The sequence below is a fragment of the Mus caroli genome, unplaced genomic scaffold, assembly GCF_978045245.1.
Source record: "Mus caroli unplaced genomic scaffold, Mus_caroli_1 scaffold_10, whole genome shotgun sequence".
Taxonomy (NCBI): Eukaryota; Metazoa; Chordata; class Mammalia; order Rodentia; family Muridae; genus Mus; species Mus caroli.
Window position 1 is genome coordinate 107,021,720 of NW_028227265.1, and position 26,731 is coordinate 107,048,450.

The window sequence follows — 26,731 nt, forward strand, 5'->3', positions numbered from 1 at the left end:
CCTCTGGGGGATACAAACGCAGGGGCGAGAGTTGCTGGCCTTTCAGTGCATGAGACACTGGAGTGGGCTGGGGAACACCAGCAATGTTAGGGACAAAGATTTGGTCACTCCGTAATAATGAGAAGTTAGGTAGGTCATTTGCTGCAAATGATTTGGCTCTTATTTAATGCTATAGCTGATGAGGGGTGATTGTGTGGTAACCTCAAGTGACAAATGCCAGAGGCTCCGGAAACTGTTTCCTCTGTTCTTCATCTGACAAAGGAGGAAACAACAACACCGCCACCGATTTGGGACCCCAGCTTTGCATAAAGTGTTGGAAACTAATTCAAACAGGGACCATTTGCTATCTCACTGAGTGCAGAACTCTGACACCTCCCCCTGGTGAAAGTCAGCAGCCTGCCTGTTCTCAGGTTCTCTGGTTTGTAGGGTCCCGCTCCGACCCGTGTCGTGATAGCCAGGTGGTCAGCTTTTTCTGGGATGGCACTGATTACAGGGCTTTCCAGGATCTGGGCATTGGTGGACCCCTTCTTAGAGCAGAGTGTCTTCTGATGCTACTCAACAGACCCCATCCCACCCCCAAACCAGGCAATCTATACTCCTGCCCAGCACTTCGAACTCCCAAAGATAAGCCAAGAAGAAGCGATGGAGACCAGTGCCATGAGTCCGTTTCTTTATTAATTTGACATTTGTTTAGCTGGTGTAGGGAGAATGGTCTATACATCAGAGTAGGGTGGGCTGGTCTCTCTCAGTAACAGAGCATGTGAGAGAGCCAAGACATAGTTCATTTTTTTCATAACAATTAAAAAAATCAAGGTCATTTCAAAACTTCTAAAAAGCGTCTAAGGTGCAGACTGCAGCATTCTCTAGGCATCAAGTGGAGACCCCAAACTCCTCCTAAAACAGCTCCTACTAGCAACGGGAGCGCGCAGCCATGCCGCCGAGGGCGGGGGGCGGCGTGCCAAGCAGCCAAGCCAGACCGAGCGGAGGGTGCCAAAGCGGAGTCGGGCCGCGCAGGGCGCTAAGAGCCGCTACTGGGCGGAGGGTGCGGGGCGAGGCGGGGCGACCCCGCGCCCGTGCTCGCCCGCCCTCCCGGGGCCGCCGCCCCTCCTCCCCACCCCCAGGAAAGCTAGCCGCGCCCGTGGACCACAGCATCCCCCAACCCGCGCACTGGCCCGGGGCTAGAGAGCGCGCGGGCTGGAGTCCCCGGGAGGGCCTCCAGGGCGTGGGGGTACGGGCATGGAGGGGCGTCTGTGCTACTTGGAAGGTTTTTACTGTGTCCCGACGACACCCCGAGGAGCCGCAGGCGAGGAAGGTGACCGCCGTCCACCATTGGCTCTGGGAGAGCGAGAAGAGCCTGCCAGTCTCTCTCCTGGCCCTAGGGGGCGCCGCCCGGGTATGGCGGAGCCGGATTGTGCTGATTCGGGCCTCCCTCTGCAGGAGACTCTAGTGTGACGTTAAGGCTCTTCCCTGAGGGCTCCAAGGCAAGACCAGCCAGTTGAGGGTCCCCTTCCTGGCCTGGCCCTGAGTCTAGATAGAAGAGGGTCTCTCCTCAGCCTCCTGGTCAGCAGCTCCATCCTGCTCCGGCTCTCCTTGCGTTGGGCCCGTGGTCAGAGCCAGGCACTTGGCCGACCAGCCCGAGCCCAGTTGTCTGTGCCAGGACCTCCAACCTGCGGCCACCTGCACTTCAAGCACCAAGTTGGCTCTGGAAGACCTCAGGATGGTCTGACCTAGGAACTGGCAGGTACATTCACAGCCCTACTCCCTTCCTCTTTCGGTGAAAGACAGCCTTTAGCTCCTCCCACAGCCTGGAGAAGTCCTCAGGAGCTGAGCTCTTTAGGGCTTTGTACATACTGCTAACGTGTTTCTATTGGTTTGCATAGTATTTATTGTTTTCATATACACAAGGCTGATTACTGTACAGTTTACACTTTGAACACAGACTATTATAGAAGTACGTGACGATTTAGAAAACCTCTTCCTCTATTGAACATGCTGGTGCAATCCTCGGACAGCCACAGGCCCTTCCCCAGCAGAGAACTTTGAGATGGGACCCTGGCTCCCTCTGAGCCCTACAGCAAAGCCTAGGGGCTCCTTGCCTCAGATCTTAAATTTCTAACACAAGGAACCCCGAATGCACTCTCAAGGTGGTGATTTCCCACTGGAGGATGAGTAATACTGAAACTGAGAGACAACATAAAAAAATAATAAATCCAGTTTATCCATACAGCGTCGTCAAAGGTCACAGTAAAACCAGTGTAGACTGAGTGAGGGGGAGACCTGCGCGTGTGCACCTGTATCATGTCATTCTGAGAAGAGCAGTCCCTCCGTGGGGGCTGGGGGGTGGGGTGGGGTGGGGTGGGGTGTTACAAGTAGCATGTGGTGTGTGCAGGTACAACGAGGATGTAGGACAATGGGCTAAACTGATTTCACGCCGTTTCCCTCGGTCCAGAAAGATCATGTGTATTTCTTACAAATGAGGTTGAAGTCAAAAAAATCAAAACAAAAAGCAAACAAACGGATCAACCATCCCGGCCACAGTAAAGCCCTTATTATTCGTGTCTGCACCCGTGTGCTCTTTGGGGCTTGCTATCCTCTCCCTTCTTCTCTCCCTTCTCTCGCGGCCTTTGTCCTGATTCCCACAGAGATCCATAGTCGCTAGAGGCAGGACTGAAGACTGTAGGTCATGCGTCTACAGCCAGTCATTCATGCGAATAGGAGACTAAAGGAAACTCCTTACAGAGGTCATGCCGGGGAGCTCAGAACACGTGCGACCCTTCAGTAGCCCTCTGGTCCAGGTCTCTTCCCGTGTGCATGACAGAGTGTGTGGAGTTCAGGGTTTGGGTGTTGAGGTGTGATCCTGCAGGGCACAGAAAGAAGGAGTCACTCGGGAGCTCTGTGCTTCCGTTCAGGGCAAGCCACCAGGAGAAGTAGTGTCCCCAAGCAAAGCAGTAAGCTGAGACTGCAGTAGCAGAGGCTAGCCCAGAATACCACCCACCCTTCTTTGATGTCTACCCAGATGTCTCAGCTCACTAGCTGCCCAGCCTCCACTGTTTAATGTAGAGTAGATGAGCTCTCAGCAGCCTTCCATAGGGGACAGGGAAGGTACTGTGTTGCCAGGAGGCTGGAAGGGGGAGGGGATCTTCAGAGAAGAATCTTCTGCTTAGAAAGTGGCTTTTTTTCTTTTTTCCTGTGACAAGGCCCTATGCTGAGAAAAAGGTGAGGCTAGGCAGACATGCTCTGAGGCTCTCAGTTCAGGTGGGCCTACAGCACAGATGTCTGCTCTGTGCCCACGCTGGACAAGATCGCTGGTCTCAGGAAGTCATGACCTTGAATTCCATAGACTCTTACTGTCAACTATCCCTGGCTCCTGTTTTTGCATGCCTAGTGGTGGGCTAATTCTGTGACAAAGAGAGCTCTTAAGGAAGGCACATCCTCTCTGGAATAGTACATCTCAAGCTGGGAAGCTGCAGCTTTGCATGTGAAGGCCAAACCTGACAGCCTGGGATTCTCAACAAGACATCATTCTGCCCCTATAGCTGACTGCTGTGAGGCCGGCCTCCTTCCTCTTTCCTTAAAAAAAAAAATCTCTCTGGGTCTGTCTGTCTGTCTGTCTGTCTGTCTCTGTGTCTGTCTCTGTGTCCCTCTGTTTCTCTCTCTCTGTCTCTCTCTATATTTCTCTTTCTCTCTCTCCTTCTCTCTGCAACAGAGTCTTGTTATGCAGCTCAGGCTAGCCTGAAACTTACAACCTCCTGACTCTGCGTCCCAGGTGCTGGGATTTCAGGTATGTACCATCACATACAAATAACTTCATATCATCCAGCAAACACCAATGGTTCTATCAATAGGCACCCAGGAGCTGGTGGAGAAGGAAAGGGCATTTCTTTATTTTTGTGTGTTTTGTTTTTTTGCTTTTGAGACAGGGACTCATCTTTAATCCAGTCTGGCCCAGAACTCATTGCCTATCACAGATTGGCTCTGACTTCATGGCAATCCTCCAGTCTCAGCATCCTGAGTGATGGGGTGACAGATGTGATCTACCATGCCTGGCTGGGAAGGCCATTGAGATGAAGAGAGTTGACGGTGCTCTGGGAAGAGGCATAAAGGTTGGAAGTCATTCTGAGGCAGAGCTGTTCCCAGGCATAGAGCTGTCCCAAGCTCTACAGGTGACAGAGCCGTGGGTATATTGGGCACAACCAACATGACTCATCTCCATGGTTCCCTCGGGGGTGTGGGGGACAATGCCAAATGTTTTGCCTGCAGCTGTGAAGATTAAAAGTCAGGCATTCTTGCTGGGCAGAAGAGAGCTGCCATTTGAGAGATGAGATTCTGCCCCTCCTAGGCTACCTTCTTCTCTAGTCCTATTGCTAGGCTGTGTGCTCATATGCCCCCTCCCCAACACTGCCATCCTCTCTCCTCAACTTCTGTTCCTGACTCAAACTTGACCTCCACTTCAGGCTGTCCTTTCCCACGACTACTCATTGGCTAAGAGACACATAACGGGCAGAGGGGTCAAGAGCAGGAATTCTGAAGCTAGACTGTTCAGGTTTGAACCCTGCTTCTGTCTTTACTGGCTGCCTAGCTTTGGTCAAACGTACTCGGCTGCTCTTCAGCTCTGTTTGCCCTGCTTGTGAGATGGGGCCACAGCAGAACCCATCACTGTGATGTATGCATGTGCTGAGATGGGTCCATGGAGGACGGAGGGGTCAGGGAGCATCCAGGGAGCATGCTGGACTAATGAGTATCTGGCTCTTGGAAAGTGCCGCACCTAACTTGTTGTCTATTTATTTTTCTAACCAGCTTCGCAGTTGCTCTGGCTGGATTATAAGCACTGGAGGGTGGGGGCCCCTTCTCCAAATTCCCTACAGTGCCTACCCCGGAATTAAGCATTCCTCAGAGAGACAACATGAAAGCCGAGATTCTAGATACACAGGCTGAGTTCCCACCTGCTTACGGGCCAGGTCCTAAGGGAGGAGAGGGCTCAAGCCTCAGAGATCACTCTGGAGTAAGCACCCCCTTTCCCCGCTTTTTTAGAGGTGGGTGGTAAGCTAAGACCTAAGTAGAACAGACACAGATCCAGCTGGAGCAGCTGGTGGGGCAGGGGTGGAGTAACATGAGCCTTCAGGCTACAGCCAGGATTTCTCCATGCCACCAGTGCCACCAGGCCTCCTCCCTAAGCCACTCTCTGAAAAAGGCCAATCCTCTCAAAGCTTAGGAGATGCCACTCCAAAGTGCTCAGAGCCCCTTCACCTTTGCAGCCAGGATCCTGCTTTTCTCTCCATGCTTGGGCACCTGCCCCCACATCTATGCCCGTGGCTCTCACCAGTGTCCCTTTGCTTCCTACTCTGATGTCCTCCTTCAAGTGGCTGCATAGGATAACTGATTCTAGCTTTAAGCTAGAAAGCGAAACAAAACATGCCTTCCTACTTCCTCCCACTGAAATGCTAGATTTTTCAAAACAGTCTATTGTCAGAACCATGGAAGTCTCTGAAGCACACTGTTTGTGTGGAAAGTATTCTCTAAAAGGAAAACAGACTTTCAACATGCATATAATCACAGGGCTTCTCCTTCCTCAGCTCCTGGGAGAGTCCTGGAGGGAACAGCCATGCACACGCAGAGGGTATCAAGAACTAGTACCCTTCCCAACCAGACTCCTGGAACCCCCAGGGCTGCACCATTGCCGACGCTCCAGTGCCCTTAGCTGCTCGCTGCATACAGTTTTCCCAGCAGTCCTGGTACCTTAACACTCAGGCACAGTACAAGACCTGCCAGTGCCAATGAGCCTTGACTTCTCAGACAGAAAACAGCAATTTTCTGGCTTCTTCACTCTTTGGGACTTTCCAGTGCAAGGGGAGACTGGCAGGATCAGAACAAGGCTCAGCAATGCCTTGCTCACCAGAGTGTAGAGTCCTCTAAACAAATGCTTCTCATCCTCCACTTTAGCCTGCTTTTAGATACGATTCTTATACTATGCCAGACGACTTGAGAGGAGTTTGAGGAGAAGGGTCAAAATCTGGCATAACACCTCGACTTTCACCACGCATATAATCCCAGGGACGGCATCGTGAAGGATACTGAGATCCTGGATTTTAACTGAGCAGAACTGCAGCCGAGAACAGCAGCTCAATCTCTCTCAGGCTTGCAAGCTTCTATGCCCTGGCCCCGGGAGTCTGTATCTTCTTAACAGGATATGGACTACGCCCCGAGAAAGAGCACTGTCGACCCTCGCACTCTGTAAAGCCCTCCCTCAAAAATAAGAGCATCTGCTACCATACAGCAGTTCTATAAGGAACGTGCTGGCATTATTGCTATGCGTGGGTGGAAATGCTGAGGCGTAGGAAAGTCAATTGACTTGCCCTGAGTCACACTACAAACAATACCTGTCACTGATGGGACGCCAGAGTGCATACACCTTTATTTACTCCTCACGACACGACACCTCTCATAGTTACTATGTGCGCCCCCACTCCCCTGCCACACCCACTCTGGGGCTGGAACCTGGGGTTTCAGGCAGGCTGAGCATGCGCTCTGCCGCTGAGCCACACCCTGTTCTGCACACATTTTTTAAATTGATAAGTAACACATATCCAGGAGAGACTATCTCCATCTTTCCTTGAGGTGTGCGAAGCTGGGGATAGTTGAGTGACTTAAGGTCATACCATTTGGGACCAGAATGGGGGAGCCAAGTCTTGAATTTGGACTCCAAGGCTGGTTTTTACATTTGGAAACATATAAGATGCTTTTCATTATTCACAGAAGTTTTGGTCTATAAAGTATGAGCGTGGGATTAGCGAATACTGAATCACCACTCCCAAGGGACATGCAAGGTCACGCTTTCCTCAGCCAGCGACTCCATCAGCATGCTGCGTGTGTATTTCTGTTTGAGGGTGGCACATCGCATGTATGCAGGCCATTCACTCGTGCTCACCCCATTGCCATCAACACCAGAGCCTCAGGAAGCCTTAGAACTCATCTTCCCTGGACAGACAGAACGTCAACACAAACAGTGAAACAAATGCCGAAGAACTCGGAAATGCACTGTGTTGTTAAATAGATTAAAAATAAAGGGCAGCATGAGACCCAGGAAAAGGTGGACCTGGGGACGTCACATGCCCATCACTCCATGGTCACTTTTGTCTGTGTGTCTGGGAATGACTGAGCACGGAAGCACCAGGTGCTCGTTTTGGATTTCAAGAAAGGTTTAGGGTGTAGGCAAATCGGAAGAGGAATGGCAAGGATCGGCTGGACTGCCTGTGGGGCGGGGGTGGGGGCAGTGGTGGTGGGGAAGTAGCCTGAAGCCCTTTGGTAACTTCTTACTGAGGATGGGGCACTCTTGCTGCTCCACAACCTGGTCAGACCTGGGCAGGAGCCTGCCACTGCACGCTCTTCTGCTCAGTCACTACCCTAGTCACCAACCCTCTGTCTTTTGTTGGTAGAGGCTAAGTACTGTCCATACCAGGCTGCTCAGAATTCCTGACTCCTAAGCTCATGAGGTCTGGTGGCAAATATCCTCCTCCCTCCCCTTCTCCCTTTTTCTCTCTCTCTGTAGTGTGTGTGTGAGAGTGTGTGTGTGTGTTGTGCCTCTGTGTGTGTGTGTATGTGTGTTGTGTTGTATATTTAGTATGTGTGTGTGTGTTGTGTTGTGTGTGTAGTGTGTGTATACGTAGTGTGTGTGTGTGTGTGTGTGTGTGTGTGTGTGTGTGGTGTGGGGGGGTGTTGAGGCAGGGGCATGTCGGCTACAGTAAGTTAATGAAACACTCCTGCTCTGTCCTTCAGCTGCCTTGCTGTTGCTGCCTCTTGTTGAGGCCCTGGATAAAGTCTCAGCCAACAAACACAAGTGCAAGTCCAGCTGCCACTGTAAGAAAGATAGGGCTGAAGAAGACATCCTCCCTCCCTCCCTCCCTCCCTCCCTCCCTCCCTCCTTTAAAAATGACTCGAACCTTTGGGTTATTTCCCAGCCAGGATCAAGAGTGAATCAGCAGACATGCAGGACCCTCCTGGCAGTGCTGGGGTTAACACTGTGACCTCCTTAGAGCTGCTGAGGAGTCAGGGCTAATTTTACTCTCCTATGGGGCTCTGCCAAGCCTCATATTGTCCAAGTGCTGAGATATGTTGGGAAGCATCAAGTCAGCACTTCTGCCGGCCCAGGAGGCTGCGCAGGCCCTGCTTTTTGCAGAAGGCAGAAAACCAGTGACTGCCTGCTGCTCGGCTCTGGAGTTCAGTGGTGGTGGTGGGGGTGGGGGTGGGTGGGGGAAGGGGCAATAACCCGGTTAGTGCTGTGCGTGGGGCAGAGGGCTGTGATGCTGGCTTGTTCCCCGCTGTCTCCCACCCTGACGCATCCTGTACTGAGCTGCCCCGAGCTGAGCACAGTGAAGGACCTCGGGGCAGCTCAGTACAGGACCCCTCAGGGAGGGCGAGATCAGAGCTGGCTGCTGAGGCTGGCTCTCGGGCACTGCAGCCTGCTGAAGATCTTCGTTGCGTAGCCTGGCCCACCCATCCTTGGCCCCCGACCTGACACACACCCCTCACACACTAGTACAGCTGTTAGCCATGAAGACCTTCCTCACTTTCAGGGATTCTACCTATGTCTTGGGTCTGCTACCTTAGTTCCTTCTCAGACATCAAGCGAGCAGCCTTGTTCTCAGAACAGTAAGAGAATTAAAGTTATGGCAGTTTAGGACTCCAGTGAGCCTTAAGGTTTATGTCTGGCATGCTTTCTGACCATGTGTAGTGAGATAGGCTCAGACTGTGTTCTGAGCACTACTTCAAAGCACTATTTTAATATTATACTGGTACAGACAGGCATGGTGCTGCATGCCTTTAATTCCACACAGAGGCAGTTGGATCTCTATGGGTTTGAGGCCAGCCTGGTCTATATAGCAAGTTCCAGGACAGCTAGGCTATATAGAGAGACTCTGTTTATAACTAAATTGCATAGGGACTGAAGGTGTGGCTCGGAATGCCTATCTCTGGTTCCACCCCCCTAACACAGCCAAAAAAGACAAAGGAAAATATAAACAAGCAAAATAAACCCAAGCCCCTGATTTTGTGTACTCTCCAGCAGATTGGTGTCAACGGAGAGGCACCGGCCGGAAGAGGATGTGGAGGGGCAGAGACAGTGGCTGGTTTGAGGAGCTGGATTCTGAGAGTCTGCTTATAACTCTAAACTGAGCTAGTAGTGCAAGGATGGGGTGGGTGGGGAGCAGCAAGCAGCTACCTCATCAAGGACCATGCCAGCAAGGACGAGAAAGCCACTGTTACCTCCCAAGGGGCTACTTGAGGAGAGGTCACTGCTTGCCCCTTTTCAGGCTGGCCCGCTTCACTATTTGAGCCCCCTTCCTGCCCTCTATCAGGTCCGGCTGGAGTCCACTCCCTCTTAGCTCCACCTGGAGACAGCATCAGAGACAGAAAGTAGGAAATCACAGAGGCAGATGAGCAAGCTCGGGCAGGAAGTGAGAAGGGTCAGGACAGAGAGGAGGAGGAGGAGGAAGTGGGAACACCATCTGTCTGCCAGAAAGGTAGCCTGGGGCAGCATTGCAACCTGGAGCAAAGTAGAGGTGAGGCAGAGGTGAACTTGCTGCGGCCTCCAGGGGCCTGCAGTGCCTCGGTACCTTAGTAAGTTTCATAAAGGACTCAATATCCGTGTCCAGATCCCCAGGGTCTGCCAGGGGTCCCTCGACAATCACCTCCTCGTGCTGCTGGGTGTCGATGGCACCAGACGAGTCTACCTGCCGGACGACTTTGCGAATGATCTGGAAAGAGAGGGGAAGAGGAGAGATGGTCAAGTCGTCAGGACAACATTTGAGAAGAACAGGGCTCCAGCAGAGGCACCAGGAGGAGAGGCCATGGCTTCCTGTCCCCTGGAGCCAAGAAGAAGCCTTTCCCTGCTGTCATCTATGGGGAATGTCAGTGGGGCTTGGACTGGGGAGCACGGCCGGCAGGGCTTCGTCAACCATTGGCTTGGGCACGCGCAGCGCTGCCTCAGCCCTCCTCCATCCCACTCTGCTCCTTGGAATGGATGGAAGCTCGGTCTGACTATTGTGCCTCTCCATGCCTAAGGACAGAGGCAGGCAACCCTTCTATCCATATGCGTCTGCGCTACTCACCTGCTCTGTGTCCATTTATCCAGAATGGGAGGTGAACATAAACCATGGCTTAGGCCTTTAGGGAGGGGCAAGGACAGACAGGGGCCATCATTCCTTATGTGAACAGTGGTCCTAGTGAGTGGCACAGGCGCGCACGTGCCATGTCCTGCTCTCTCCCATTACCTCATGGGGCAATGTCCGCCAAGCAGCACAAGCTTATCATGTGGAGGTCTGCTGCCAGTTTGATGAGTTCTTACAGCCCTTCTAAGGGAGCCCCCCAGAACAGGTCCCCGTTTTCTAACAGCTCCTTCTAGGGCCAGGCTTTACAGGACTAGGGCTGTGTGTTTCATGGGAGCTGGAAATGGGCAGCTGGACCTCTTCATGCTGAGTTAAGCTTTAAGGTGACGAGGCCCTCAGATTGCAGAGGACCCAGAGGTCTCAGCTCTCCTGAGTTACCCCGAAAGCCCTGAGGTGGTGGGGCACAGCCTGCCCACCCTGTTCGGGCAGCAGTAAGAAGCTGCTCTAAGCTGAACCCCTCCGCTTTTCTTCTTTAGGCTCTGCTCTTACCTTCTTGGTAACAATGTTGCCCTGTTCATCTGTGAATTGTTCCTCCGTCACCTGCTCTCCTGGAATATTCTGAAGCTCATCCCCCTGGAATTAGAAGAAGGGAAAGACCCAGACTGGTAAGTGGGGTTTTCGTAGTAAGAGCAGAAGAGGAGGAGGAGAGGCCAGGGAGCGGCAGCCACAGCCGCATCCAATCAAGCCGGAAGTTCAGCCAACAGCCCCTCCACCCCAACCCCCGGGCCAAACAAGGGCTCCCATGCTCTCCCGGCACCATGTTGGGTCATGAGCTCTGAGACAGGCTGGAGCCAGGACCCACAGGAGCTTTGTGTGCCTGCCTGATCATTGCAATGGCAACAATACGGGGTGATTATGCAAGTTCCCAGAGCCCCTCCCCTGCCCCCCCCCCCCCAGAAGTAAGGGAGAGAATGACAAAGACATCACAGCCCTGGAGGTGTCTTGAGTTCTGACGTTGGCTGTACACATGGAATAAGAGCAGACATCCTAAGTCCCAGAGCTGAGCTTCCACCACTATCCACTGCTGGGTACTGGGTCAGTTTTGAGCAGGTTTCACATGTGGCTATGTCTCCCAGCAGACTGCAGCAATCAAAGAGGCCTCCCTGCCCTTATATGCTTGTCATATCTCCTGACTTGAGTTGGTATTCTCTCAGCATCACCATGCATGCGCCACAGACTGTCCTCTGGCACCTGAGGTCCGGCCCCCCGCTACCCTTCCGCTTGCCTGGTGTTACCTTCAGGAAGACCCGTCGGCGGACCACCCTGGTAGAGATGGTCTCCTCGTCATCGCTCAGGCCCTCGCTCTCCCCCAGCTCCTTGTCCAGTTCCTGGTGGATGTGCTTCAGCACAAAGCACAGGGAACCCTTGACAATATGCATCACATTCTGACAGCTGACCAGGAAGAAGCCTAACAGCACCAACGTGACCAGGAGCTGCGTGATGAAGGTCCACATCCTCCTCTCCTCCCTCTCCTCACCAGCCTGGCCCTCCAGGGACTGGGGACACCAGGGGCCCAGCTGCTGCGGAGATCCAGTTTCTCATTCTCCTCTCGGACTCCTGAAGTCCCCAGCCAGCCCTTCCATTCCGTCTCTTTATCCTCTTTTCTCTTTATCTCCTGTTTATTCTAAACGGGAGACCAGACGGTCTCTCCCGCGCGACTCTCTTAGCTGGGACGTGGCGACCCAAATGCCCTTCCTGCCAAACGGCCCAGGATCTCTCCTCACACCCCAGAGGACGTCAGCCTTCTATAATTTTAGTAATTTTAGCTCTCGAGCCAGCTGCTAGAGCTGTCCAACTGGGATGAGAGGAGACAGCAGGTGCTGTATCTTGGTCTCAGGAAGCACATGTCAAAGTGACCGTAGAGAGGGAACCCGGGCTTGTCTAGGGTGCCAGAGGAAAAGTCTCTCATTCAGGGACTCCATAAAACAAGGTGTCCCAAGAACGTGGCTACGTTTTGTGTCTCTGTGGGCAGCTGTGGTAGGGATGAGAATGATATGGGCCAGGTCTGGACCCCAAAATGCCCAGGAAAGCTAGGAATTTGTTTAAAAAACAACCTGGGAGTGGGTGAGCAATTTGTTCAGACGAAGTCAAGTGAAGAGGTAGCTGCTGGGCCACTGTGATTCCTGTCGGTGTAGAAGTGTTGTTTATTCCAGGCCTATCTCAAAGGCTCTCCTCAGGCTGGGTTGGAGAGGCTCACAGCACAGGACTCTCACACAACACATGTGTTCATAGGGCGGATTCACAAATGCAATCCTTGTAGCAGCTGGGGACTTCACAGTCTAGATCAGGCCGTTACCCTCTGAGCATTAGCCCGCCCCAGTGTGGAGAACACAGCCTAAGGACCCAGCAAACTAATGCTACAGATCACCACTATGGGGGCTCAGGAAGTCGGTCATCTGTTCCGGGGCCTCAGTTTTCTCACGAAGGAGACTGTGCCTTCCTGGGTGGTCTTTACTATGCCGCGTGGCTCCCACAGGGTTGGTGGGAGCAGCCACTGGGTGTTACAAGGGCAAGCACTACTCAGTGTGCTCTGCCCTGCAGGCACCCCTTCCACATCACAGGTTAACGAGTCTACCATCCTAACACATTAGTTAGGGTCTCTAGTTTTAGCTAAAGGTCAAAGGTTATGGAGTCATGGTAGGATGTCTGCGTGAGAAGATTAAGTAGGTGAAAGAGATCTCACGCCACTGCCACTCCCAGAGAGCTTCATGTGAGTAAGAAAATACTTGGAAGTATAAAATCCCCATAGCATACAAAAACCTGCAGGTTGCAAGAGGACCTTTGGTTATAGCTGAGCTAGGAAGAATCTAGGGTTGTGAGGGTGGTGGCGGTGGAATGTAACAGAGACGGGACGATTTGTAGAACATGTCTGAAGCTCTGTGCAGTTGATCCTAGCATGTACAGACACACACACACACACACACACACACACACACACACACACACACACGAGTTCAACTTTGGACGTTTCCTGTTTCCACCCAGTTCTTAGCAGAATTAGGTTATGGTTGGTAGGATTCACACTATGACTCCCAGTGGCAAAGAGGTCTAATGAATGTGGACGGGAGCTTAGCAAACTATTTCTCTCAAAGGGTTCATTATCATCCCTGGGGGTCTGTCAGAACCGTCTGGCGGGACCCACAACACTGAGACAGTGGCACCTACGTTTCTAAGAGGTTGTGTGACACTGCACACTCATTCTGGCCACAAGAATGTGGGACCAGGAACCAAGAGGTCTGGACGCTCCCAGCTCTAGTCAGTCAAGTGACCGTTAGCCTCTTCCTATGCTAATTGAGGGGTCAAACACATACTCTATATCTGGAAGCAGTCTTTCTATGATACCCTCTGCTCCTCAGCTTCTCTCCCCCACGGGGGCAGAGATAGCAGCATGAAGGACTGTGCCTGGCTCTTTCTCCGGGCATTCAGAGCAGTCCTAGTGACTGTCACGGGTGCTTGGGCAGAGCTTTCATTCTTGGGTGAAATGGGAATAGGTATGAAGTCTGTGGTTAAAAGATGACAGGCTGCCTAACTTGTGCCAGCGTGCACACTTGGCAGATTGGTTTCCTAAATCAAACCCTGTGTGATTCCTGCAGTGGTTTAGAACATTGTCTCAGGAACACTGGGGAACCAGAGGCTTTGGAGTTATCAAAGGTAAAGAAGACAGAGAAAGGATAGAGCGAGGGAAGGGTGAGATTGGGACACGTGATGCTGGCTGAAGAAGCTGCACTGGGCAAGGGACACAGGTCACCTGAACCTTATACACGCCCATTACAGAATGGCAAGAACGCACGATCAGCAAGAACGCCCAGGAGATTCGTGCTCACAAGGTGCCTGGTGTTTGTTCAAAATGATAGGTGGGGAGAGAGGATGAGGGTGCCCGTACAGATGAAACGAGACTGGTCCTGACTGAGTGGCTGCGGGACCAGAGAATGGAGAAGGAGGGTGGAAGGGAAGACAGCAAAAGGCAAAACGAAAGAGAAGGGGGGGGGGAGGGGTCAAGGGAGGGAGGGAGAGAAGGGGACAGGATGGCTAGAGGGAGAGACCCAGAATGGCTTCCCGGAGGGAAGGGAGCTATGGCTACCCTACTGCCTCAGAACCCAGAAGCCACCCAGAGTGCAGAAGTCCAGGGGAGTGCTGGGGGTCCCCCATTCACTCTTTCTGTCACTAATGGGGACATGGGGATTCTGAAATACAGCAAGCAGCTGGAGTGTGGTCACCCAGACCTGAGAGAGTGGCTCCTATGTGGCCACCAGAGTTCTTAGCACACACTTCTCTCAACCCCAGGTTCTTCCTAGACTGTGATGGACACAGCCATGAGTCATGGTGCATATCCACCGTCTCAACGCTCCGAGGCTGGGGCAACCCCACACTACAGAGTGAGTCTAAACCAAACCCGAAGCACAAGACAAGACAAAAAGCCAGGGTGGACGAAGCAAGCACGTAGGAAGCCATGGATTTGTGTCACCCAAATCCCACTGCACAAGCAAGGCCCGTGGTATGCCTGTGGCATCAGTAGTCAGGAGTGTGAGTTTGGGACACCCTTCAGCTGTAGGAAGGGGTGCCGATCACTGTGGTATGAGCCCTTCCCTTCCAAAGGAGATGTCAAGACGGCTGAAGTAGACAGTGACATCACCACCACTAAACATGCTTGGCTCAGGGCCTGAGTCCTGAGCTTAGGAAACTAGAAAGAACAAGAGGTATGGGGAGAGATGGCTCAGCAGGTGACACCGTGTGGGGTCCAAGCCTGGTGACTTGAGTCCAACCACCAGAATCTATGTAAAGGTGGAAGGAAAGGAAGGACTCTAAAAAAGTTGTCTTCTGACCTCTACATACACACATATATCCACGCTAAATAAAGAGCAAACACATAAAAGAACAAGCAAGGTGCCCCTCCGTGGCTCTCACCTGCACCTCTTGAGAGAAGGCGCTCTCAGGTGCCCACAGGCTAGGTTCCTTGCCAGCCTTGGGGCTGCCGGTCTCAGGTGGCCCCCTCTGCACATGCTCCCTGGTAGACACCAGCACCTGCTCGTATTCTTGAAGTGCACCAGGCTCCGGCCCTTGGATGGTGGTGATCCTTCTCTGGAATGAGTGTGGGCCTTGCGTGACCTCCTCTTGCCAGGAGCTCTGTGTGGCTTCTTGTGGGTGTGCTGCTGTGGAACCCTGTTTATCCCAGTCCAGTGTTCTGGGGTCCAGGACAGGTGACAGGTGGTCAGGGAGACAGAAAGGACAGCTGGTCACTTGCAGTCTCAGCTTCTCTTGCCCCCTTTCCCCACTGACCTTGGCTTATGGAGGATATAGCCTGTAGTGTCCTCTAACCCCGAGGGCTGGGAGACTGGCCCATGAAGATGCACACGTGGCCTATCTGTACTTCTAGGAGGAGACGCCACAGACACCAGCATCCCTCCCTTTGTGTGACTTCCTCCCTTCTCCAGCTCCCCAGAGCATTTTCCTAATGGCAACGACCAAGTCACTGGAATTCCTATGCCCATTACCTCCTATCCTCCAGACCGTGGCATTTATCTTTCTCTGCTACCTTCCAGCTCATTCATACAGGACGGTCCTCAGCTGGCAAAGTGACCACCTCTTCCCCTCTGCATATGCTCTTTGGTGGATTCCAGAGTGCCCTGTGCCTAGCTTTCCCTTCCTCTCAGGCACTCCTTAGGAACTCCTGTTAGCCCATCCTAACTTCCAGCACACCAGGGTTCAGATCCACATGTATGGTCTGTCCTGCCTTCCTCATGGCTTCCCCATGGTCATTCTGAAGTTCCTGAGCACGAATGTGCCTGTGTCGCTCATCACTGAGGGACACATGATCCCCAGTGTCCCTTTGCTTTCTCTTACTCTCCATCTTAATATCAGCCAACAAGACATTCTGCTTAGACTTTCAAAGTACGCCTGAAACCCAGCTACTCGCTCAGCGCTGCCACCTGGCCCCCAACGCTATCGTTTATCCCTGATGCTTCTAGTTACCAGCAGGCTCTCCTCTGGGCAAAGGCCTCCACCAGTGACCCTCTGCCTCACTCAGAGGCAGCCACGGGCTTTGGGGGACCCCACCACCTAACATGTCAAGCCCAGTTCTCTTCCTGGCCTCATCTTCTCTGCTCTATCCCAGAGCACTGACCTTCTCATTGTCACTAGTGTAAAAAGCCAGGCATGATCTACCCAACAGCTTACGCCCTGAAGGGTGCTTTCCTTTACACCGGTGGCTCACCCTGCAGTCTTATTGGACAGTCACCCACTCAGGCCCTTCTCTGTCACCTCACCTGTAATTCTGCTCACGGCCCTTTCCACATACATTCCCCGCCTCACGCCACACTCCCTGGTTTGCCTCTCCACTTATCGCCTGTCATTACTCAGCAAACTTTCTGTCTGTAGTTTATTGTTTACCTTCTTATTTAAAAATTCCTATTTTTCCCATTCTCATGCTTATATGTTGTACATGTGCACATGTGTGCATGTGTTTGTTTGCATGTGTGGACACACATGTGTATGGGTGCTCATGCACATGGGCACACGCACGTTAGAGGCCCGAGATCGGTGATGAGAACCACCCTCCCTTGCTCTTTCTCTGAGTTCACTGAGGCAGGTTCTTCCTATCACACAGTTTGCTGATATAGTGGGTTTTGCTAGCCAGCTGGCTGTGGGATCTCTGAGTCTCCACCTTCTGAGGCACAGCTGCCCAGGACTTGTGTGGGTCCTGGGAAGTCTATCTCTATTCTTCATCGTTGTACAGCTAGCTCTTAAGTGTTAAGCCATCTCCCTGGCTACCAAAATCTCAATTTTAGTTACAATTATCCCTTAGCATCCATGAGAAACTGGTTCTGTGACCCTTGTGGGTATCAACATGCTTGGATGTTCCAGTTTCTTCTGCGAAATGGTACGGCATTGTGTGGAACCCACTCATACCCTCTTTCATGTTTTCTATCACCTGGAGACTACTTCTCATCCCTAATAGGATGGGAATGCTATACAAATGGCTGCTATAGTGCACTGTTTAAGGTACGGCAAGAAATATCTGTACCCATTGAGTTTAGCTGCCATTGAGTTGAAGCCATGACTTTGGAAACCATGATTATGAAGCCATGGTGATTTCAAAGGGCAGCTACAACTCTGATTATAGTATCTTGTTGCCTGCCAGTTTCCCCACTAGAACCCTCTTGCAGGCAGATATTTCTCTGTTATCTTTGGTGCCTTTTTATAGTAAATGCTCAGTAAGTACGGTTAATGAGTGAGTGAATGAACTGCACCTGTCCACGCTGGATGCTGACCACACAGCCAGGAAATGATACAACCAGGTCAGAACCTGCCTTCAGGGAGCCTGCTGCTCTAGCAGAGAGGTGCTCAGCAGACAGGAAGTGCTGAATAGCTGCCTGTTGAGTGAGTGGCCACGCGGGTGCCATAGGCATTTCACCATGACCCTCACAACTCGGTTTGTTCAAGTCTTCCCACTAATGAAAGGATGTTTATAGGAAGTGACATGAATTCTTTGTCAACTCCTTATGCAAACACTTCCTCCCTCACTGAGGACCCCAGGGCTGGCCAGGGAAGACTTCAGAGGGAAGAAGAAGAGAGCTGGTTCCTGGCCTCACCAGTCCTGAGCTCCTGATGAGTCTAAGGTGTGTCCTGCCTGCTCCAACCACATGAGCTACTATGTGTTACAGAGAACTCATAAAGCTAAACGATCAAAGAAAGGGTCTCTACACCAGTGCAGGGACGGCCACTCAACTCACGTCTGCCCTCCTTTCTGCCAGCTCTGAACCTTCGTCTATACTCAGCACAGTACTGGGGTCAGTGTCTGCAGAGATACAGGACCCTGGGGTCAAGAACCCAAAAGCACTAAGCCCCAGCACCATGGTACAGCTGCAACTCTGACAGTGCATCTACTAGGCTCACAGTACCACGTCCCAAACCCTCTCTGCATTTCTCCTGCTGGCTCTAACTGGCAGGAAACTGGCCTTTGTGGTTCACGGCTCCTTTTTCTGATGGCTGGCGGTGTCAGAGGCATTCGTGTTTAGAATGCAAGATGAAGAGCAGCATCCAAACCTTCTGTCTGTGCCCAGTGCCAGGATAGCTGGCCCCAAAGTCCAGGAAGACAGAAGAGACCCACAGAGCATCCTTACCTGGCCTGGCTTCTGTCCAGCACCTGCCTCACTGAGGGTGAGTCTGTGATTCGGGCGTGAACTCGCTGCTGGCCTGAAACAAGAGACACTTCAGTCTCCGTGTCCTGCTCTGTGCCTGAGACTTCCTGCCTCTTCTTTTCTGACCTCTGACCTTCCTCCTGACCTAGCAAATCTGCCAGGCCATTTGTGGCATCTGAATCCACTGTGTCGTCCTCCACCAGGTCCTGAGAGCCCAGCTCCGGGCCCTGCGTGTCCTCTGAGTGTGCCCCTTCCAACTTCCACTCTGGTATGGCGTCAGAGTCCTCAGCCTTGCTGCACTCCAGAGAGGAGTCCTCAGCAGTGACCAGGGAGGGTGTGAGGCCCGCAGACCACACCTGCATGTCAGACATCTCCAGCATGGTGTCATGCTCTGTAGCCGCCAGGGGGATGGCGTCTATGACGGCCACTTCGTTCCAGTACTGGTCTGCACACAGTGGAGAGGGGAGAGCGTACTGCAGGGAGGCAGGGGACAGCAGCTCGTCCTGCAGCGAGGAGTAACCTGGAAGGGCAGACAGAGGGCAACATGCTCCGGAAGCCGTTCCTGTCACACGCGCTCACGTGCAGGACCACACACACTTACTACACACAGGCACGGCCACAGAGAGGCATGCACATTCAGGGCAGGGGCTTTCCAAGCTCCAAGTCCAAAGCTCAGGCCTTGTGGCTAATGCCGGGACACCCTGGCAAGAGAAACAAGGCTCTGACCTGGATGGGGGTGGGGGGCAGCCAAGGGGGTGAGGATAGAGAAGGGAGCTCCTTTGCTGGAGGGCAAAGAAACACGATTGGAATTTATTCTTATCCAGCTCAGAGCACTAGATAAAGAAGGCTTTATCCAAAGGACTTGTGCTCCGATCTGCCCTGATGGATCAGATGAAAACCCCAGTCTCCGTGGCTGGCGGAGTAGAGGATGCTCTAGGCTCAGTCTTTCGAGTCCTGTTAGGAATGTACCTTGTGGGGGAGAGTGCAGCCCACCCAGGATCAGGGTCAGTAACAAGGCTGCCCTGGAGGGGGTCTGACAGGGTACACTGAACATCCACAGACCTCAGTGCGGTGGTCAAGTGGGAAACAGGCTTCTGGTTTGGCATGAAGTGACTTTTCCTCAAGGTGCATATTGGTCCCAGAAACTCTGAATGATCTACAGTGGCACAGGTGAGGGTTCTAAGGGGTCAAAAATGGCGCAAGGTCAGAGGGCACCGTGGGTTCCAGCACACCTGCCCGCAGCGCTTCATCCATAGGCCCTGAGCTACCACCCAGCTCTGCTTCAGCAGGTACCCAGTACAGCTTGAGGTCAGCAGCTTGCTCCCATGCCTGTTCTTTGCTTTGCAAATGAGTCCTTGTCAGTGTGTGCACGGCCTTGACCTTGGCCCCCGGGCATTCAGACGTGACTATAAGTGGACCGAGAGGCATGTCTGCACATGGTGAGTTTGTGTGTTGGGTGGTCGTCAGTGTTCCCTCAGAGGTGCTCCAGCCCTCATGCATCCAGGAGTCAAAAAGAGGTCCTTTCGTTTTTCAGGAGAATAGGTGCCAATCCAGAGACAGACTTTTCTATCTGGCACAATGTGTCTAAGGACCTGGTATGTGGCTACAACTGTTAAAGGTCTAGGAGAAACAAGGGTGTATGTGTGTGTGTGTGTAAGTGTGTGAGTGTGTGTGTGCGCATGCATATGTGTAAGTGTGCAAGTGTGTGTGCATGCATATGTGTTTAAGTGTGTGAGTGTGTGTATATGTGTGTGTGTATGTGTGTGAGTGTGTGTGTGTGTATGTGTGCATGTGTGTGTAAGGGTGTGAGTATGTGTGTGGGCATTTGGATGCACGTGTATAACAAGGTAGGGCTACAGTGTTTAGCTTTCATTGTCTAGTCCCCCAAGTCTTATGTTCAAACCTCTCAGTCAGCCAGCCCCTTCCCAGTACCCACAGTCTCTAAGCCAGGCCTTTAGTCTCATACTCTAGATCTTCATTCTTATCCTTTATGGCCTAGCTAGCTGAGTGGCTCTCAGCTCTGGGCACTGGCTCTCCCATGCTCTCTGCGTCTAGCAGCTAGCTGTGTCTCTACTTAATCCTTACTCCTCCTCATGCTCAGCAAAAACATATTCACCAATGTCCGATTCTATGGCAGGAGCTGTGCTAAAGGGCTGGGAGATGTGTGCACACACGCACACATGAGACAAGGTCTCTTTTTAAACACTGCTAGTGGGGGTCTCCTGGCAAGTGTTTCCAGCCTTTGCATGTTTGGAAGAATCTTTATTTTTGCTTTAATTTCATTTCTAACTTTTTTTTTTTTTGATACAGGGTCTCATTATGTACAAGGCTGACCAGGAATTTGCTATATAAATTAAGCTGCGCTGAAACTTGAGGCCAACTTTCTGCCTTTTCCTTCTCAATGCTGAGAGTGCAGGCATGCTCACTAACTTGTTTTTTTTTTTCCTCTCTCTCCTTCTTCTCTCCTTACAATATAGTCCACGTTGGTTTCCAACATGCTATGTAGCTCATGTTGGCTTTGAAATTTCCTCCTCCTCCTCTTCCTCATCCTATTCTGAGATGGAGTCTCAACCATGTAGCCCTGACTGGTCTGGAACTCGGTATATAGACCAGGCTGAGCTTAAACACAAAGAGATCTGCCTGTCTTGAGCACTGAGATAGAAAGTATTGTGATATGTATATATATATATATATATATATATATATATATATATATTTCTCCTCCCCATTTCCCCATCCCCCTCTCTTCAATATCCTCCCTGTCCTCTCTGTCACCACTGGGGAATGACCCTAAGTCTCACATATTCTAGGTAAACTGCTGAGCACACTCTGAGCCACCATGCCTGTCTTGCTTCTTTGATGGTATGTTTTCCTTTAAACCCACTGGTTGCTTGCTCATATCATGTTCTATGGGACATCTATTATTCTCATTTTGGTTTCCTCTTATGCCAACTTTTCACCAGTTTGCTTATTGTATGCCTCAATATAGTTGCTAAAATGCTTCCTATACAGGGTGGGGGGGGTCATAATACTTACTATATCAATGAATTTATCATTTTCATCAAATTCAGAATACTTTCAGCAATATGTGTACACGTACACATATATACACACATATATGTACATATACATATATGTGTACACACAGACACACATATACTTTTGCAATTGTCCCATAGCTCACTGGTGCTTCTACACCTTTCCTCTCCCTCGTGTATTTGAGTTTGGAGAGTGTCTGGCAATAGAGCCTTTGTACTTGCTGGGCAAACACTCTACTGCCGAATTCCACTCGGAACAATGGTTTGCACATCAAATCACGGTTGCTTTGACTGTCCCGACATTCTTGTCTGCTCATCTGCAGCAGTCTGTCTTTTCCCCCCTTATTACTGATTTAGCTTTCCTGCTTCTGATTTCTGGTCATCTTTGGCTGCCAGACATCATGCATTTCACCTTTTTGGATGCTGGTTATTTTTGTAGCTTACACATGCCTGGCTGCTGTTCTGTTATAGCAGTTTGTTTGGGAAGCAGTCTGATCCTGCTGTGTTTTCCTTTCAGGGTTTCTTAGGCAGATCTTATGCATTGATCAAGTTTGGGTTGATTATTTCCATTTCCTGGAGCATGATCCTTTTTTGCCCTTAGCTAATGTCTGCATGATCAGGCTAGCCATTGAGAACAGCTGCTCAACGGTCAGTTGAAGTTTGTAGGAGACCTTCCAAGGGACTCTAGTGTTCTGACTCTCTGTCTCTTTCTCTTTGTTTTTATTTATTTGTTTGTTTTTCAAGCAGGGTTTCTCTGTCCTGGAACTCACTCTGTAGACCAGGCTGGCCCGAGACTCACAGAGATCTGCCTGTCTCTGCCTCCCAAGTGCTGGGATTAAAGGCATGTGCCACTACCACCTGACTTCATTCTGATTCTTGTTAGATGTCTTCTTCCTTGCTTTATATCTTCTGAAGTATAGCTGCTTTGGTTTCTGGGATCTCAGCATCCTCCTCTTAACCCTGGGAGATGACCTGGGCTTCCCTGGAATGCGGTCAGAGCTGAATCTAGTCATCCAAGGACCCCCTTCACATGTACCTCACGGATCCACTAACTTTCACAAAGTGTTGCTTCATAGATGGCTCTCCAGCTTTGGGCAGCATCAATGACAACAGTGGTATGTCTAATCCCCAAGCCTTGGCAAGAAGTGGTGTACATCATAAAAATATCATAAGATATAGCCATTATGTCACCCCTGGGAATCTCATCAATACTTCAGGTTGAGGTCCTGCTCCTCACTAAACACTAGAGGCTCTGGGAATCCTCTGTAATTCTTCCACCTTGAAGCTTCCATGGTGTTCACGTGAGTGGAGATTTCATCCAAATTAGGTGTGAGTGGAGAAAACACATGTATAACTGCTGTTCCTTGTCACTTTAGGTGATTGCTTTCAGGATTTTCCCATTTTCAGAGGACCCCCACCCACCCACTCAGACTTGGGTCTGAGGATCCCAGCAACCCTAGAACTGATGTGGGTGGGCACCACTGTTAGTGTGGTGCCATGGTCAGTCACTATGGCCTATGCACCCTCAAGGGTAGAGAAGACCCTGGGAAGATCTACTTTAGTCCTACCTAAGTTTCAGAAGTGCTAGTCTTTCTAGGATTCTTGAAGTCCTGTTCCACTTGGGTCAGCAATGTATCTTCCACTCTATAGGTCTCCTGGGAGGATCAGAGAGCAGTCACATACATAGAGCAGAGTAAGCCAGGAGCCTGCCTTTCTTTCTTTCCCCTTCCTTCCTTCCATCCTTCCTTCCTTCCTTCCTTCCTTCCTTCCTTCCTTCCTTCCTTCCTTCCTTCCTTCCTTCCTTTCCTGGGGGCCACAATGACCAAGTCCTCCCTCAGTAACACGTGTGTCTGCACCACATTGTTTTGGCTTCTTGGATTGAGTGAGAGGCGAGCAGGATTGCAGGTGGCCTTTCTCCTCATCAGGTCCTTGTTGACTGGTGGGGACTACTTCTTACCCTTGTCTGTCTTGGGGACCGGGTCTACATCTCCTTCACATTCTCCAGCACCATGTTACATTGCTTTTTGAGGGCTTTCCCCAGCCCAGGAACTTCTTGCTGTAGCAGTTGATGAGCACTTCATGTTGTTTTTGACTATGTGAGCACGGTGAACCTGTGTTAAGTTCCCCCCTCCGCCCACCTTCGCAGCTCCTCTGGTGTCACCTCACTCGGGTTTACCGAGGTTTTACTTGCAGATCATGCCTGCTTTGGCTTCGTGAGTCCAGTGAGACTTGAGAGGGACTCCAGGTGACCTTTCTGCTTATCAGCTCATTGCCCTGGGTCTGTACTAACCCAAATGCTGTAACCATCCTCTTAGCTCAATGTTAGTAGCCAACAAACGGTGTGGACAGGTAGCCAGACAGGAGTCAGACAGGACTTGACTAGCTGTATCATTAAAAGTTGATATAAATGAAGGACATTTTATTTCCAGCTAGACATAATATGTCCCATCAACACAGATGGAGCTGACGGGTATGAGATGCCTGCTTTTTCTTTCTATATAAGGCTTAATTAATTAATTAATTTATCTATTTATCTTTTTAGAAGCATCGGGTTATTTTTGGGTTTTGTTGTTTTTCTTCTAGGCATTTTTTTTTCTTTGTGCTTATTCCATAGGCCTGGGTGGTCCCCTCTTATGTAGGACAAACTAACTAGCCTTTGGGCCAGTCTTTCTCACAACAGCACAGGTATATAGGCCGGGACAAGCTGTCAGGGGAAGATTGCTTTTAAATAAGGACCTGCTTTCCTTCCCTTGTCCTCCCTTTTTCTGCAGGTTCTACCCTGAGTCCCTGTTCTTCAGACAGACACAGGCAGAGGAGTGAGGCCAACCTCTCAGAAACTGAGATGACAGTGACAACCTTGATGTGTAGGTCTCGGCTGGCACAGGGACAGGCGCTATGTGGCCTTGTCAAAGGACAACCAGAGATAGTACAGGAGGCCAGTGCCTCTCCCTCATCTTCTCACCCTCTGCATCCTTTCATTTCTAACCAGAAGGATACCAGGTGTGAGACAGTCTTCCTGGGACATGGACGAGGGTGGGACAACCACATGTAAGCCAATCCTGATGCCTTGGAACCAAAAAGGATCAGGTCAAGGATCAATGCCCCCCCCCCCACACACCCCGGCAACATGCCTGCAGGGTCTAGAGTGTAGGCCCATCTGAAGATCTGTGGGGTTTTAGGTGCATGAGGCTCAGCCTGCTGCACAGAGACTCCAGAAGCATCTAAACTCAACAGAGCAGGGAGAAGAAGGTGGTCTTTTGCTCAACCCCTGCCACACAGAACCAAATGTTCTTCTGACAACATGTGGTCAGCTTCCTGGTGTCCCTTAGGCCTCTGGCTTTCCTCTCTCTACCTCCTACTGTCCCAGCAGCTCTGTTCCTCACTGTTTGTGAGTCCACTAGACACGCCACCCTTCTGGAATGTTCTTTCCCTCTTGTTTACATAAGTCTCATTGCCTTGTTTTCTTTGTGCCTTTGTTCAAATGCAGCTGTCCTACTATGCTACTTAATCCCCCAGTCCCCTTATTTTGGCTTATTTACTCCCACAGAACACTCTATACATTCTCACGCATGTTATTCACAGAGGCAGAGTTCTGTTTTCTTGTCTTGTCTGAGAACTGACTTCACTCCCCTCCTTGAACGGCACCTAACATGCAGCTGATTCTTGAAAACTATTAGCCAAATGGGTCAGTCCACTGCAGCAGAGCCCTATCGTCAGACACAGAACACACAGAGACTTGGTCCCACTCATGGACTTGGGTCTGTTGAGCTGTTAACACTCTTCTCGTCTGCATGGAGCCAAGAGTCCTTCAGACCCAAGAAACTCTACGGGTGTGATAGTCCCATGAATGTTAAGCTAATTTAAGGCATAAAAGTAATCAGTGGATTTAACTTGACTGACATAGCATGGGCAATATCAAGAAGCCCACTGCACCACCAAAGATCCAGTGTTTAGTCGCATTCCCTAAAGCTTACAGATGTTCTCAGCTGCCCTTTGTCCTTCTGCGAAGGGGGAGCTGGCCTACATAAGGGCTCCCCATAGGGTTCCAACCAGGTTCCTAGAGGGCAGCTACAATCCCCATAGCTGTGGATCACTGCTCTGGAACCCTCTGGATCTGAAGAGTGGGTGGAGCATACGCAGCATCAGCAGCCGCCACAAGGCAACGCAGACAACACGCCATGCACACGCAACGGATGCCCATGGAGACAGCCATGAGGGGGTCGGGTGGGGCCGGGGGGTGTCTAGGAGTCCTCTGTGACATGCACTTGTGAAATCTGACAGTTCTGTACACTGGGCCAGGTGGAGACAGTGGAGAACAGGAAGTACAAGAGAATGAGTAGTCGTCAGGGTGAGGTCAGAGGGCAGAAAGAAAGGAGACGGGACGTGATCGATAGATGAGCCCCACACCCAATGGGGCTAGACAGCACATTTCAGGAGACGCAGGACGTGAGAGAGAGTAGGGAGGTTTAGCATGCATAGGCCCCACCTGGCAGAAGGAAGCCCTGTGCCCAGCCTAGTCTAGAACTCACCTGCCCCTGATACTCCCTACTCCCTGGTGGTACCATAAGCTACGACTCTTGTGTCCCTTGTGTCCCACATGTACATAGCCAAGGACAGCCTTTACAACTAGCAGCTTGGGGGAGCATTGCTATCACCACATAGCTGTGCATAGCGAGGTATGGGACACCAGAAGACATGTCCCTCAGTTGACAAGATTTTCAAAGTTAGGAAGCAACTTGGAATCTAGCCCAATTTCTAAAGGTGAAGAGATGTCTGCTCTATGAGGGCCAGAAGGCAGGAAGGGCCTAAGACCCAGGCTTCTGTGCCTCCACACTGGGCTAAGTGGAGATGGGGTCCCCCTTATGTCCACCGGCCAAAGAGAGGGTAGTCAAAGACAAAGGCCTTGGGACCTCCAGGCTCTGCTCCTTCATGGCAGTGGGTGCTTATATTGCTGCTTTATGAAGTGTGCAGGCCTTAGACACAGTTCAATGACCACAGTCAGAGCCTTCTGGGCTTCATCTCCTTGGGCTGGATCATACTGGGGCTCCCTGCCATGCTGAACCATACTAAAGAGCACAGGGGAACAGATGAGATGAGGGGAAAGGGAGAGAGTGACAGGGAAGAGAGACTGGGCTCAAGGAGAGACACCCTTAGTCCTGAGGGTTCACAGTGGGACTCTGAATACCATCAGCTGATCCCCATTAGACCTTGGGCCAGAGCCTCCACGCCCCTTGCTTCCCACTCACTGAATATTCCTCCGACAGGGACAGGAACACTGAGAGGACCCGTGTCTTGTGAAGAGTGGAGCAGAAAGCTGAGAGAATCTAGGGTGAGGGCCTAGACAACTCCTTCCCAGACTCAAACTCTTTCTTGCCACACCAGGCCCTTCTGGGAC

At 51.3% G+C, this 26,731-nt stretch overlaps 1 protein-coding gene and 1 long non-coding RNA gene across 14 annotated transcripts in view; one reads left to right on the forward strand and one right to left on the reverse strand.

The window, feature by feature from the left end:
* Window positions 1-667: 667 nt before the first annotated feature.
* Ank1 (ankyrin 1) overlaps window positions 668-26,731 on the reverse strand; it is a 177,479-nt gene continuing 151,415 nt past the window's right edge. For 3 of the 13 annotated variants that reach the window (XM_085844074.1, XM_085844070.1, XM_085844075.1), the window contains 6 exons: window positions 18,281-18,818; window positions 15,066-15,342; window positions 10,650-10,733; window positions 9,684-9,749; window positions 9,259-9,383; window positions 668-2,857 (listed from right to left, as the gene is read on the reverse strand). In XM_085844074.1, coding sequence (XP_085700200.1) covers window positions 9,285-9,383; window positions 9,684-9,749; window positions 10,650-10,733; window positions 15,066-15,342; window positions 18,281-18,818 — 1,064 coding nt within the window. In that variant the 3' untranslated portion in view covers window positions 668-2,857; window positions 9,259-9,284. Of the gene's footprint in view, window positions 2,858-9,258; window positions 9,384-9,608; window positions 9,750-10,649; window positions 10,734-11,395; window positions 11,615-15,065; window positions 15,343-18,280; window positions 18,819-26,731 lie in introns of those variants that run through there. The other 10 variants (XM_085844068.1, XM_085844067.1, XM_085844071.1 and 7 more) reach the window with 7 other exon arrangements.
* LOC147002484 (uncharacterized) lies at window positions 1,634-11,582 on the forward strand. The gene is made up of 3 exons (XR_015048681.1): window positions 1,634-1,741; window positions 10,637-10,765; window positions 11,315-11,582. It is a non-coding gene; the product is annotated as an uncharacterized LOC147002484 (long non-coding RNA).